The sequence below is a fragment of the Thamnophis elegans genome, chromosome 8, assembly GCF_009769535.1.
Source record: "Thamnophis elegans isolate rThaEle1 chromosome 8, rThaEle1.pri, whole genome shotgun sequence".
Lineage (NCBI taxonomy): Eukaryota > Metazoa > Chordata > Lepidosauria > Squamata > Colubridae > Thamnophis > Thamnophis elegans.
Genome location: NC_045548.1, coordinates 51,863,641 through 51,879,854, shown reverse-complemented (window position 1 = coordinate 51,879,854; position 16,214 = coordinate 51,863,641). Strand labels below are relative to the sequence as shown.

Genomic DNA, 16,214 nt, shown 5'->3' with positions numbered 1-16,214 from the left:
GTCAAGTGGACCAGGATTAGTCTCCCATTTTGTAGATAATAAGGAATGAAGAAACAAGGTACTGACTGATACTTTTGAACTCTGATATAGGAAACGATTCCTGAGAATACGATGGATGACCAAGGCAGGGTGGTGGTTGGGAGGATCATCAAGCAAAACATCCCAGAATTTTCACAAATCTTTACTAAGTAAGGACATGGCTCTCTAGAGAAGGCTCTTAAAGCAGGGAAAGGTGGAAAGAAAAAAGAGACAACCAGCAGTAAGGTGGATGGACTAAATTACAATGGAGATAAATATACCATTGGAAGACCTAAAGGACCAGGTTGGGGAGCATTTGAAAAAAAATTACCAATATGGTCACCAAAAGTCAATACTGACTTGATGGCGCATAATCAATCAATCAGATGAAATTGAGATGTTTTTGACTTCCTAACACTGTTTAATAATCTTTAAGCAAGTATCTGAACCAAGGACCTTCTAGATACATAGAAATAGAATCATGGAGCTGGAATCATTTAGTTCATCCTTCAGCCACAATTTGCATTTGTATGAGGAACCGCATTTGAATCCTACCAGTCATGCGTGAATTAAGATTCTATAAATTTTAAAAAAACCTTATTTGGTTACTAAGGAACATTATGTAGTCTCTCTTCTGCCACAGCTCCTTTATTCCACCAAACTATATTCAGCAGAATCCTCGGTGGCTTAACTGGATAAGAGAAGAGCTTCAAAGGCATTTGTTCATATAAATGATGATAGATAGTAAATCACAAATTAATTGTATGAAATTTTTTGGCATTCCTTTGAGTCAGACTTGATTCCTAACCACTGCCTGGACAGATCCCTGTAGTTTTATTGGCAGGAATTCCGAAGTGGATTGCCACTGTCTCTTTCCCAGGGATGAGAGCTACTGACTCAAGGTCACTCAGTTGGCTCCATGCTCAAGGCGGAACTACAACTAGAGAGCCACTCTCCTGTTTTTAGCCGATATCTAGATCACTACACCAGACTGGTTTTATATGATTCATACCTATTTTATACTATAACCTATCCTTGTGCCATTTCCAAATAGGTGGATTACTTAGAAGAATACGTTACCTCACCTAAAAATTAGAGTAGGAACACACCCTTCATTTTATAAAGAGGAGGGATTGTGAGGTAAAACCTCATTCACATCTCCCAGTTCCTCAGTATCTTTAAAGTGTTTCTTCTTAGAGAGCACAGGTGTCTATCGAGAAGGAAATGTATGATATAATACAATAAAAAATATTTTTAAAATGTTTCTTCTTGAAGCAGAAGTTGTTGTTACATCTACTTTTGCATTAAGGTATACTGAACATGGATTGCTTTCCATCTTAGCAAAGTATTTATGAACAATTTGAGCTATAATCAACAGGGCCTCTATGAAAACAATAGTTTTTTTTCTAAATTCCAGCACAATTCATTTGCACCAGGTTCTGCTCTTTGGGGGAATTAATGTTCTTTTGCCCTGGGCCAGGCAAATCTTGGCTTGAAATGTTCTTTAAAGATCATGAACAGAGAACATGTTCCTTTCAACAAGAACTTACAGGGTTTTTTCCCCATTTTACAATGCTGCAAAACGATAGTGAATGCATTGCAAAATGCATCTGGGGTTTGTCTCATTAGGTCTGGTCAATGTTTGGCATAGCCAAGTAGGGCATGTATATTTTGCTTCAAAGCTCATGATTGAAGACAAGCAAATTCATGTAGAAGTGGTTCATATTCATACAAAATACTTTATAAAGGGTAGTGTTTTAGAACATTTCTAAATTCACTAACCCAGTAATCCTTCCCTATTTAAAGATACATTTGATTGACAGAATGCTTCAAAAGACAGGATGCCCTTTAAGTTGCCTATTCTTTTGTATTTTATATTCTTTGTATAATTTATATTTTCTTTTTAATAATTCCACAAAACACAGATTTATTCAGTAAGGAAGTCCAAGTGTGTTGTTATTTTTAAAAACGGTAAGAACATTGTGTAATAGTTCCATTTGCCAGATGCCCTCCCCCTCAGCCAGCAAACTAAGACCCTCGTTTGGAGCCATGCAGCAGAAACATAAAAGATACTTCAGAAATAGAAATCCAGATTGCAAGTCCTGACATTTATAGATGCAAAGAAGTGCCCCTGGATACAGGCGGTATATTTGGGTAAGGCTGAAGTCCCATCTGTTTGTTATCTTTCAATTTTTGTACTATGATTCTAGCAACTTCTTCTCCTTGACTGTCAGTAGTATCAAGCAGTTGCCTGACTCTTGCGGTCCTTGTAGATCTGGTGTTAATGAGTTCATAATCTTCTTTCATGATTAAATCCCTGGCGACAAGGGCATCTAAACACTGGTTAATGCAAGTGTCGGTCATCTGATGGACAATCCTCTCTTTTAGTTTGGATCCAATTCTGAGCTACAGCAAAATCTTGTGACTGCATAGTCCTCAATATAAAGTCTAATATAGAGAAGGAAAAGAAACAACAACAACAAAAATCTGATTCAGTCCTAAAATAAAAATAATATCAAACTACACAAAGCAACTTAAAAGAACAGAGCACATTTTCCTAATTTTTTAGTATGGTACTTTCAAAAACAAAACTACGTCCTTTCACTTTTATTAAAATAAAGCTGTATTCTCTAATTATTTCCTATCTACTAGCTCTTCCTTCAGCAGATCCTTAATTGTGTTATCTAACTTTTTGTCATATCTGGACATACAGATTTTGCTTTTGTTAGATAAACTTGATGGGCAGTTATGATCACTGGAAGGTGAAAGAGTAAGGCAGGCCACACCATTGTTGAAGTGTGGAAATCCCAAACTTTAAACTAACATTTCTATCTAATTGTTTTATCTAAATATTAGAGTCACCTAAAGCATTTGGAGACTGTTATGCAGTGTTATTAAGCAGATAGTGTCTTTCAAAAGTCAGTATGTCCCACCTAGTGGTTCTCTCCCACATGAAAGAGATAATCCTGGTAGAAATGTCCACATGTTCCAGAATCAACTGCCTTTCTGTACATGTACCTCAAATGTTTTGTATACAACATTAGATTATACAGTAGATTATACAAAGGCTATTTTTTACTGATGGGTTAAGTTTCCTTTAGATGTTCACTTTATTTTTATTATACTCATTTTGTTCTAAATGCCATTTTAAGGAACATATTTTAAATGTTATTTAATGTTGTAAATCAATATATCATAACATTAATTATAATCCTCATTCCAAAGTGCATACTAAATGTCTATGGAGATTTTTCATTCATCCAGGTAATGATTGTCCCAAAGGTTGTTTTTCAAGAGCTGAAGAAGCTTCTTGGATGAGAAGCAAAATGTCTTCAAAGAAAAACCAGAAAGTCTAGTTGCCTCTGGAAAAAGTACCTTTGGGTATAACCCCCATTCACAAGTTCTGCAGTGACATGTAGTTTCTGTTCAAAAGTTCCACTTTCTACATAATTTCCATTTTCTTCTACATTCTTAAACTGTGTATGAGCTAAACCATAAAATAATTAATAGTTGCAGTATACTACTTGTTAGGAATATAATTCGAATGGTTGGGTTGGCAATATATAAATCATATACTGTAGCAATGCTATACCTGTTTCTTTAAACATACTGTAAAATGTGATTGGTTGCTGTTTTCCTCAGTTGGCCATAAGAGGGAGCCAGAATGTTTGCTAGCTCTCTCTCTGTTTGTTAGATGCTGTGCTGAACTGATCTGAGTGCTGTGAGCTATTGTAAGTTTTGCAACTGTTAGCAAACTCTGTGTACCAGGCTGATTATATGATTACTGGACTATGTTATTTGGATTATCCCTTAACTGAAAGACATTGATGACTGACTGACTTATCCGTGTATGACTTGGACTATTTGATGGACTCTGATACCTATATTTCCACAAAAGTAAAAGCCTATTTAAACTGCAGTGTCTCTGTATGCTGGTTTGTGTGTTCTCCAACACAACTCTCACAACGCTTCGCTGAACGTACTTGCTCTCCCAACAGGGAGCTTACCTAACACTACTCTCTGAAGATCAATCCTTGTGATAGACGGCCTGTACATTGCTATCAGGAATTTTTTTTTTATAAATGCCCCCATAAAATATCGCAAATATGTAAAAGAGAATAATGCATGCACATTGGTGAATATTGTGATGTTATTTCTAGAGATCCTATCCAGTTGTATAATAAAACAAATTGATCATGAGTAGGATTCAAAAATCTCAGTTGCATACCTGGATTGGTTCCTGCTATCTGTAGCAAGCCTGGCATGGAATTTGATGAATTAGAACTATCTGTGTTAGATGAAGAACTTTGTTGAGATACGCAAGACTGAGTACTCTGGGAGTGTGGAACATAACTGAGCAGCGAGTGTGGTTCATCCTTAACTATCAAAAAAGAAAAGTATCTTATTAATTTAATTTAAAAAAGAGTAAAAACAAAAAAAACAAAGCATGAAATAAACCCAGAACTACTCCATCATTTACCTACAATTTACCTACCATCCCAGCCATGCTGCACTACACCAAATGGCTGCAACACAACCAGTAGATGATTTTCCTTTTTCTTTCTTTCATTATCCAAACGGATAACATTAGAAGTTATCGTATTTTTCAGAGTATAAGACACACCAGAGTATAAGACACACCAAGATTTTGAAGAGGTAGATTTAAAAAAAAGTTTTTGTATTCTGCAGGCCTCCCAAACTATCTGCATGCCTCATATTTTTTTTGTGAAAAACAGGGCATGCAGAGAGTTTGAGAACCTTGCAAAGTGCTCCTGGGTGGGGGGGCAAAAACTAGTCCATTTTTTTGCAAAAAACAGGGCATGCATAGGCTTTGGGAGGCTTCTAGAGTGCTCCTGGGGGCTGGGGGTAAAAATGAGCAAAACCACTCATTTTTGCCCTCCTCCGGAGCACTTTGCAGGCCTCCCAAACCCTTTGCAATCCATTTTTGGGAATGGGGTGGGGTTTCGGGAAGCCAAAAATGCTGTATTAAGTGTATAAGACACACCCAGATTTTCACCCTCTCTTTTGGAGGAAAAAGGTGCGTCTTTTACTTTTAAAAATACGATATCTATTGTTTACTATACAATTTATTTTTATTTAAAGCAATATAGTAGAAATCAATATATCTACCCACATAATACTTTAGAAAGAACACTGATTAATGTAGAATAAAGATAGTCCTCGACTTATGACCACAATTGAACCCAACATTTCTGATGCTAAGTAAATTTCAACCCATTTTACGAACTTTCTTGTCACAGTTGTTAAATCACTGCAGGTGTTAAAATAGTAACACCATTGTTACATGAATCTAGTTTCCCCATTGACTTTGCTTGTCAGAAGGTCGCAAAAAGTTATCGCATGACTCCAGGACACTGCAACCGTCATAAATATGAGTCAGTTGCCCAGTGCCTGAATTTTAATTACATGACCTGCATGTAATTAATGGAATTAGGATGCTGCAAAGGTTTTAAGTGTGAAAAACGGTCATAAGTCACTTTTTTATATGACATTGTAATTTTAAAGGTCACCAAAGGAACTGTTATAATCCAAGGGCCACTTGTACCAGTTTTCAATCTAAAATCTTATGCTGGATAGAATGCTACTGCTGGTTCAACTCGGTTTTGGTGCAATCCATTATTAACATTCTGTGAACTAGAGAGACACTATCTAATTATGCTGCATTCGTAAGAGAAGAGGGGTCCTTAATGATCTCTGAACTTAAGTTTTTTTTTTTCTTGCAGATGTTTCATTACCAAACTAAGTAACATCATCAATGCTAGTCTGAAGACTCTAGCACTGATAACGTTGCTTACTTTGGGTAATGAAACGTCTTTAAGGAAACAACCAAGCTCAGAAAGCACAAGGACCCCTCATTTCAACCCTGAGCTGCAAATATTCTCCTTTATTGGTATCCATAAGAGGATTATATAATTAGCCAATGATCAGACTGCAATTGTGTGCAGAGGACATACCATCTGAAAGGAGGTTGCAGGGTTTTGATATATTTTGGGGAACACTTGACGGATAAGATTGATCATCTTGGGATGAACAGGAATTCTGGAAAGAACAGAATCACATGGAACAAAGATTTTTGGTTTAATTTTTTCAACTGGTAAAATTTAGCAAACAAGTAAATGACCACAAAATGTACTAGTGATTATGCTAGATATATTTAAAATCTTACTTACATATCAGTAATTAAAATAAACACACACAAAGAAAAACCTACTATAAAATTTTGTATAGTGTCATGCGATTATTTTAATCTTTAAAATTATAATGGGGCTGCAATACCAGCTGCCCAGGGCTTCATATGGCCCGCCAGCTGGACATGCCTGAAATACAAAATAAGGGCTTGAGTACATGTGCTCCACATTTCTGAAACTTCTTGGGTTTTTTCTCTGCATACTTGTCTTATGCAATATGAACCCAATAGGACTGCAGAGTTACACTGTCTGAGGGTGTCAGAAAAGCTGTTTCAAACCTTGCATTAATATCAAAATTGTTGGTTATAAATACTACACTCAATCCCTAATTGCCTCAACCATATTGTGGTTGATTTAGAATGCAACAAAAGTAGTGCAAAGATTTTTGTGGTAAACCAAAGCTAAATTCATTGTAAAATTCATGCATACAGCTCTTCATCAAGGGACATTTTCGCTGCCCTAAATAAGGAGACACACACAGAGACCCATAATAAAACAGCATTGTCGCTCACTTTCAAATTTCCACATAAAAATTACCAATGATATACAACACAACACAACACAATACAATACAATAGCAGAGTTGGAAGGGACCTTGGAGGTCTCCTAGTCCAACTCCCTGCCTAGACAGGAAACTCTATACCATTTAAGACAAATGGCTATCCAACCTCTTTTGAAGACTTCAAGTGTTGGGGCATTCACAACTTCTGGAGGCAAGTTTTTCCACTGATTAATTGTTCTAATTGTCAGGAAATTTCTCCTCAGTTCTAAGTTGCTTGTCTCCTTGATTAGTTTCCACCCATTGCTTCTTGTTCTGCCCTATTTTATTGTTTGAAACATCCCACAGAGAGAATGTAACAAGCCTAAAGTCACCTGGAAACTACCATGGCTGATGCTGCACTTGAACCCAAGGCTTCCAAGCCTAATCTAACTTTAATAACTATATGGATTCTCTACCCCTGTTGTTGCCATTAAATCAATTCTTTATTCCTATTCTCTGGTTCTACAAGGATATTCACCAAATGCAGGGTCAAACTAAAGGTTGATCCATTGTATGAAATGTTCAAAGACTAGGGTGAAATTGTATCTCCTTTTTACAGGGTTATTTGTTCTTCTCCAAATGTCTGTGGTGTTTCTCTGGGAATGAATGCTAGTGAGAGAAACCATTTTTTGTCTTAAAAATTTCTAGGAAGGATGCTATATCTTAAATGTGGTGCAAATTCACATTGTACAATCTGTCCCAAATTAGAAGGATAACACAGCAGGAGGCAGCCTAACACCATTTGATATGGTCTAAAGTTTCTTTCCCCATTCCATTCCTGAAGAAGAAGAAAAAAAGTGGGGGGGAGTGTTTTTGACTATCTGATCTTTCAAGGACGAGCCCTTCCAAAGTCCAGAAATTTCCACACAGGCATTTTCCAAACCTTTTCTGGGGGTTAAACAGCCAGAGAGTATCAGTTCCTGGGTGATTGAAAAGACTCTCTGTGTTAGGTATATTTCAGTGTCTTCGATGGAGGAATGAACTAGTCATGCAAATATATATGGTTTCTGAAATGATATTGAATTGTAAGAGCTGGAAGATCTATTTATTTCAAGGACAACAGTGGTCTGAAGACACCTCTCTGTGCATTATCCCAGTTTCACTTTCTGGAAGCTATTCTATTCTGTGGCATTCAAACAGGGAGAAGACGTCCCTCTATATCATAGTATGGTAAGCAGGGATCAGTAATTATCCTTGTTGGGCATTTGCCACTTATCAGCATTTATCTCCTGCCTTAAGGAGGTCTATGAATATGCAAATTTATAGGTGTCCCTATGATTAGCATAGTATAAAGGTGTCAGCTATCCCCTGAAAGAACCTCAACATAGCTCTGAAATGCTGAATGTTGATCATTGGCAAAGAGCTCATTGTCTAGCTCATCATATCTTATGTATTCTCTCTGACTCTCTAAAAAACTGACCACTGATCTTTGGCAAAAAAAGGAGTTTAACCATATTAAGGTCTTTATGATAATAATAGAAAAAATATTTTACCTCTTTTGTACTAGTGTTCAGTGGTATATTTAAAGATATTGATTCATCACTGGATATCTTCTTAGACAAATGAATGCAATTCCATTCATAGTGTGCCTGAAAGAGACATTGGTGTAAAACAAAATGTCGCTCTGAAATTGGAGCAGAATTATGAGACAAAATATCCAAGAGTCCTGCATTTGAGTAAGGCTATGGTAGAGCATAATTTGGGACATGCGCTCACCTACAGCCAACTGCTTGCAAAGATTATTATTGTTTAACACAGGAATACATAAATAAACTATAATTTATAATTTTTATATTATATAAATATATTAAATATAATAACAAAAATAAGCAATACATAAATAAGCGGATGTCTATGAAGGATGTCTATGAAGATTCTAAGTCATCTAGGTGATAGTTGTTCCAAAGGTGCTTTTTCAAGAGGCAACTGGACTGAAGAATTTTCTTGAATGATAAGGGAAACGTCTTCAAAGAAAAACCAGAAAGTCCAGTTACCTCTTGCTTACAGTTCTATCTATGATCAGGTACCCCAACAGGGCAGTTTTCTGATTACAAATATCTCAATGGTCTTATGGTCCCATATAGCATAATTCAGACTGGGCAAGTGAACAACTGCATATGATTAATAGTATGAGAATTCTAGCTTCAGATACATGGATATCCACTTTCTTTTTGGGAATAATTTCTATTCATAATAGATTATAATATGAACACTTACTTTGGCCCTCTTTAAATCTATTACTGCTTCAAGCATAGGTATCTCTTCAAAGGTCCTCATCACAGATTCAAGATCTATTAAGCACCCTAAACAAAGATACTCACTATTAGGTCTCTTAACAGAAAGTTTAAATTATGGAAATTACATTCCTGAAAAATATTTTAAAGCATACTCCCTAAGGCAAATTTGAAGGATGTCAAAACCAACTATTCCTGGGTAAAACTATATATACTATATCCAACAGATAGGGAACAATTAATGTTTATTAGTTGTTTTAACACAATTACCCTAAGAGATTTGGATTCCAGAAAGTCTTTATGGTCTCCCAGGCCTTAGGGTAGGATGAATTGAATTCCTTATTAGATATGTTTGCAGTATGTTACATATTCTTGTGCTAAACAGTCACTCAGATTTGCCATTTTGCTTATTTTTCTTACTGAATGCTTTGTTTATTTAGTTATTATTTATCTTATTATTTTGCTTACCTTATTGTTTGTTCTTATATTGTGAGCTGACGGGTTATATAAATAAACAGTGTGTGTATTCTGCTTGAAACATTGCTTTCAGGTTCACCAAATGTTACCCAAATTTGGTATTAACAGAATTACAATCCAAGCCTTGTTATGACCCCAGCCTCTCTCTCTCCAGTAGCTCAGTCAAATTAAACAGGATGAACCTGCCAGACCCCACCTGTGTGGACTGTATTATCATCTTGAGATTTTGTTGCGGATGCAACAAATATACAACAGCAGAGTGTAGCCAGAACTGCTGAGTTAACTATCATACAGAGAAACTCACTTGAAAAAGATGGTCTTTCCTCTGGATTGGGTGCCCAAGCAGATTCCATTAAAGACACTATCAATTCTCGGTAAGGAATATCAAGGGGCAAAGTCTCTTCCCCAACATCTGGACGCTTCCCTTGTGACATGCTAAACATAATTTGCAAGTAATGTACAATTTCTGCAAAAGTCATATATCACGTTAGAAATATATGCATTTCTTCCAATTTTAGAAATTGAAACGCAAGTAGTAAATTCATATTTTAAATAATATTGTGATCTAAACCTAATTTAGAAATTTTAAATGCAAAATAATTCTCCTGCCCTTCCTACCAATATTCTGTAATACATGGTATTTTATTACAATACAATAGTACAATACAATACAAGCTTAAGACAAAGCGGAAACAATGGGCTTTAAAAATACTGTTGTAAAATAATCTAAATTTTAACAGGTTATTCTAACTCAGCTATTCTTTAACAGAATTAGATAGTCAAAATCTGACCTTCGAATGGTTTTTTTCTGGACATCACTTCCCACATAATAATGGCATAACTGTTACAAACAAAAATGCATGTTAGTATGTATTTTTAAATTAGTTCACTCCCCCCCCCGAGGCAAATAATCTCAATTTCTAAAATGAAAATATCCCAGTTACTGTTGTTTTGTGGGAAATCTACATCCCAATCTAACAGCAAAGCGAGGATATTAGTATTTAAAATATTCTCAGTGACTAGATTGGACAAATACCTTTGATATCTTAAAAAGACAGTAATTTCTTTATATATACAACATTATCTAGATAAATACATAATATATAAAATAGACCTAATACAAATACAAGGATACTTTCTCAAATGTTTAGTTCTCAAATAACTAAATGTTTAGTTCTCAAATAACTAAATATTAATTATATCAATTTCATTCTTGTATCAGTATATCCCTACTAGAAATTAAATAGAGTACATTTTAGGTTTCCATGCTAATTCTACTCTTATGTAGCCACAAAGGAAACTTTGGAAGATTTCACATCTATTTTTTACTGAATACATCCCCTTTTTGTATAAATTGAGCAAAACTTCCTTCCATACAAGAGAGGGCATCTTAAAGTCAGCAGCTGACTTTATTCATGATTAAGATGAACCTACATCCAATGCACAGGATTAAGTTTTTTTTAAATTTAAAATGGAAGCAATATTTTTGAACATATGGAGGAAGCTGTATTGAGAGAGAACACAAAGCAGTTCTTTCAGCAAATCAGAATTTATTGTGATAGCTGAATACAGTCTTTGGATATGTATCATTGTTTGTTGCTAATGTGCATACACAAAGTACTAGAACAGCCAAAGTCCTTAATGAAATCTGTAAACTCTATACCTTGACTTACATTGCTAGTTAGTTAATACCCCTGTAAAATTTCTATGAAGGGTAGCTTTTCACTAAATTAAAATGCTTGACTTGCTTTAAGTAACATGAAAAAGGGTTAAAATGTTCCTTTCAAGAAGGTAGTATTAATGAGTTTGAATTAACATTTATGTGACCAAATTTCACAATAAGATTCATATGTGTACTGTATGTGTTATTCAAAACTTAGGGATGAATTATAGTTTCCATGCATGTGTACAATGGAAAGCCTGAGAGAAGGTATGCATGAAAAAACTTGCATTATGAAAGACATAACTGGACAGCAACATCATATTTGCATACAGAAACCAATTCCTTAAACTGACTCCAGAGGCACTTAAAAAAATTAATTAAGCTGACTGGCAAATACCAGATGCAAAAAGTGCATTGGTTTGTTGACTGCTATTGAAAAGAAATATATCCCAAACAATACGTAGCTGATTAGGAATACCACTAAAACAAATCTTTCTAATAAAATGTGCTGACCTTAACCTCCACAAAGAAGTATAAAGTATTTCTATCGAGACTGAGACATCAAAGTATACAATATTTTATGGTCTTTAATCTCACTGCATTTTACATATGGCATCTGTAATGAATATGGCTCATTTTTATATTTTATATATTTAAAAATAAGCACACGTTGTTCCAAAAATCCATAATAGAATATACCTGTATATATCATGCTTTACACTTGAACGGTTTTTGCTGCTATTATAACATTCAGGTGGTATGTAAATGATGGTCCCTCCCTCAGACATTGATTTATCCCCTTTTGAAAGTGACATGGATATCATGCGCCACTTTGATAAACCAAAATCTGCAATCTGAAAGATGGAAAAGAAGCTCAGGTCACAAAGGTTTAGGCCCATTAAAAATATCTACTTTGATCAAAGAAAGGCTTTGAAAAGAAAAGAAGCTTATTCTTTTCAACAAAACTTTTAAGATTGAAACAATTATTTCAAAAAGGTAGGCAGATCAGAAAACAAAAGGGACTGGCTGATTAAAGAATGAAACCATAAAATAGTTTTTGTGAGAATTTATTAAACTAGATAATATGGTAATTGCCAACTCACATGTGTCTGCGCATGTACATATGCCACTTGCTTTTCTAGACATACTCTTAAGTCATTAGAATAACCCTGAGCAGAGTTCAGATTTACCAACAGCAATGTTTACGTTATAAAATTACAATCGTGGTCACCACAAACCTTAAAGTTCTCATTTAGTAAGTGGCGATTTTTACTTCCCCTTCTAAGACATAAATATGAGCAATGCAATTATCTACTAAGCCACAATATTGCTTTTCTATATATCAATCACACAAATGAATAAGAAAATTGAAAGGAAATTTAATAATGTGCAAACTTCTAAAAATACAGTATGTAGAAAAGAGGATGGAAACTCATCTCTGTTGAAATTCAAGAGGACTAGGATTAACAGGTTAAAATTAAAAGAAAGGAAACCCACACTGAGTATTAGGAGGAATTTCCTGATAAGAGCTGTTAACAGTGGAATAGGCTAGAACAGGGGTGTCAAACTCAAGGCCCACAGACTGGATTCAGCCTGCAGGGTGCTTAGATCTGGGGTCACTGGGCTCACCCACTGGGGTGACCTAGTAGGCCAGATCTAAGAAACAGTGAGGGACCGTCTCACAGTGACTCTGCCCTCAAAAAAAGGCTCCCGAACTCCATTTCTGGCTGTGATGGCCTCCTGCAACTCTTGCCAGTGAAAACAGAGCTCGGGAGGGCTGCACATGGTCCTGTACTGTACTTTTAACGTCTCCATCCCTGATTTTTCCACTTCTGCAGTGTAGAAGATCCCAGCCTTACCTTAACATGGAACTCACTGTCAAGTAAAATATTCTGAGTCTTCAAATCATGGTGCATGAGTGGAGGATTCAGGTTGTGAAGATAATTTACTCCCAAAGCAATTTCATACACAATGCGATACCTGAGTGACCAAGCAATGTCGGGATAGATGTTTTTCTATTTAGAAAAGAGAAAGAACACAACACATGGCGATACAGAGAGACAGACTGGAATGGTTGAAAGAGCGTCTTGAAGCTAGCTGATCTACCGGCTAATGTATTTATTTATCAAATTTTAAAACCATCCATCTCCCCCACAGTACAAATACAATATTAAAACCTAAAAATGGAATATACATTATGAAAGAGGCAAGGATGATTAAAATGTTAAAAGTTAATTAAACACAGCTGTTAGGAGGCCATGTTTTCAAACCTTTGCAAAAGGCCAGGAGAGTTGGGGTCTACTGACCTCAGGAAGGGGGGGAGGAGGAGAATGTTCCGAAGGCTGAGACCAACACAGAGAAGGCTAATTTTTGGACCTCAGTGGTCAGCATTCGTTAGCTGATCTCAACATAAGTTCTGATTGACAGGATGAGATGAGCTGTGTAATGGGATACTACGGATAGAATGTAGTATTGCAGGCAAATTCTGTCCATAGTCAGGAGTTTGATCCTGAATAGCTCAAAGTTGACTCAACCTTCTATCTTTCTGAGATCAGTAAAACAAGGACTCAACTTGTTTGAGGCATATATTGACACTGCAAACCCACCAGAAAATGCTCTAAAACACTGTGGAGCGGTATATAACTCCAAGTGCTATTACTATTGCTATTGTCAAGATAACCTGAAGAAGACTTCCTTACATCACCAAGAATTTACCTCAACTAGATAACACCATTATCTTTTACCAACTACTGAGAGTTTATTTATGTACACAATAATTAAAACTACACAATTAAAAATTAATAAAATTAATTACACAACTAAAACTATTTCATATTTATTCCAATCTATGACAACATTTTGAATATAATAAAGAAAAAATGTACACGTTCTGGAGAATGGCTATATTCAGTAGCTTTTTAAAGACTCTCTAAAAGCACTTGTCATTCCATATCAATGCATGAAGATGGGGAACTTGTTCTCAAATTGCCCCTTTCTGGGCTAAGACACAACACTGTTCCAAACATGTGCTCCTCTTCTTTCTGATGCATTAAGTTAACTCAGTGTTTCTCAACTTCAGCAATTAAAAAAAAAACATGTGCACTTCAATTCCCAAAATTCCCCAGCAAATATGAGTTAGGGTTTCCTTATTTTAAAATTAATAATGTAGCTGTAAACTCTTGCTACAATTGTGCATACTTACCTCATATAAAAGTTGGTTCAGTGATCCATTAGGCATATATTCAGTCACAATTCCCAGAAACTGAGGTTCGTTGCAAATTCCCAAAATTGGTAGAATGTAACTGAATCTTGCCTGATGTAAAATTTCAGCTTCTTTTAAGAGACTCTCTCGCTCACTACAAGAATAAATGGCAAAACAATAGTCAAATTTACTTATCTTCCAGCTAATAGACTTCAAATGTACATTGTGGAAAGACAGGGTTGAAGGAAAAGAATAAAAGGCTTGTTTACATATTAATTTATTTAAAGGTGTCCTTTCTCTTTGCATCTTTCATCAGTTGCTGAAGTCAAAATATACAGTGGTTTTCAGTTCTATTCCCAGGATTTTCATTTTGAGGCTAGCTTTACTTTTGCTAGTCCTTCTGTGGAGTGTAGCAAATTATTGTATATTTGTTACAGCTTTATACATTTTTACCTTAAAATCAGTCCTAGCAAGTTGGTTCAGACATTAATTTAGAGTTTTAAACTGGCACCAAATCATAGCATGGATTTCTGCTTCCACTTTAGGCATGAATAAAAGGGCCGTTTGTAAATGTTAGCTTCTTTTTTGTATTTCCATAAATTACTCTACTTCTGTATGTTTATTAAAACAAATCATCTGGAAATAAATGCTTTTTATGTTTTAAAAAGTTTTATTACATATAAAAATTCCATTTCTAAATAAACAGTGTGGTCTGCGTACAATAATTTTGAGAGATAACAATTATAATATTTGCATAGTCATCATATTGGCTTTAGTATCACAATAGTAATAATAATAATGTTTGCTTATTCATTTTAATAAATCTTTTTATAAATTAATCCTTCTCTTATATTCCCACATTTTTAACTTCTGTTTTTATTGGCTAGCCATTGATAAAATGAACCCCATGTTAAAAAGTATTCAGTTTCTTCCTTTTCCTTGATTTTAAGCAAAATAAATGTTAATGCTCATAAAACCAGTTATGTATAACTAGTTTTATTTGACATAATGCCGAAGAGTACATTCGAGAGCACATTTCTGCGATTAAAACTAAGTGTTTCTTCTTTGTGGGATTTAGAATTTTGCCTCTAATAAAGGCATCCAAATTCTAATTATCTTGCAATAGTCGTTTCACGTCTCCAATTCACCTGACAGGGTGACTATATTTGAGCTGCAAAATTCAGATGATGAATAGATATAGCAAAGAAAATAACCTTTGCTGCTTTCTACTGATTGTTTGTATTTTTTCCAGTCTAGGCATAATTGTGCCAATCTTTCTGCAAAGCAGGTGAGGTTGTGTCATTATGTAATAGGGGAGCAGAGTAGAGCTTTGTAAATCAGAAAACAGTAACAAATACAGTATTCTTAGGACTCAAGACATAGTAGTAATGTGTTTAGAAAAGGGGTGTCAAACTCATGGTGTCATGGTGGCATCACGTGACATATCACGACTTCTTTCCCCTTCGCTAAACCAGGCGTGGGCATCACCAGGGCATGACGCACCCAGCCCACAGGCTGCGAGTTTGACAACCCTGGTTAGAACCATATGCATTAGGTTGAAAGATCACAGAGGTTAAGGCTGTGCTGGTGGACACATTTGGAACAGTGCAAGAATGTTAGGCTGGGACAGCAATGGCGAACCTTTTTTGGCTTGCCATAAGTGGGGGGAGTGCAGGGGGGTCGTGCGCAGCCATAATGCAATGTATGACCCCCCAGTGAGCATGCGTGCACTACAGGTGTGACCCCTCATTTTTTGCATCCTTTATTTGTCCTCCCCAGGCTCTAGAGGCTTTATAGGAGCCTGGGAAGGGTGAAAAAAGCCTCCCCCACCTCCCCCAGGAGGCCCTCCGGAGGCTTCAGGGACCTTCAG

The 16,214-nt window shown here is 35.8% G+C and overlaps 1 protein-coding gene across 1 annotated transcript in view; it reads right to left on the bottom strand.

Annotated features, from left to right (window-relative positions):
* Positions 1–1,326: 1,326 nt before the first annotated feature.
* RIPK2 (receptor interacting serine/threonine kinase 2) overlaps positions 1,327–16,214 on the bottom strand; it is a 32,319-nt gene continuing 17,431 nt past the window's right edge. The window contains 11 exon segments of the mRNA XM_032222809.1: positions 1,327–2,395; positions 2,397–2,466; positions 4,247–4,399; positions 5,994–6,078; positions 8,262–8,357; positions 8,986–9,071; positions 9,784–9,945; positions 10,271–10,320; positions 11,842–11,996; positions 13,002–13,157; positions 14,345–14,498. Coding sequence (XP_032078700.1) covers positions 2,128–2,395; positions 2,397–2,466; positions 4,247–4,399; positions 5,994–6,078; positions 8,262–8,357; positions 8,986–9,071; positions 9,784–9,945; positions 10,271–10,320; positions 11,842–11,996; positions 13,002–13,157; positions 14,345–14,498 — 1,435 coding nt within the window. The 3' untranslated portion in view covers positions 1,327–2,127.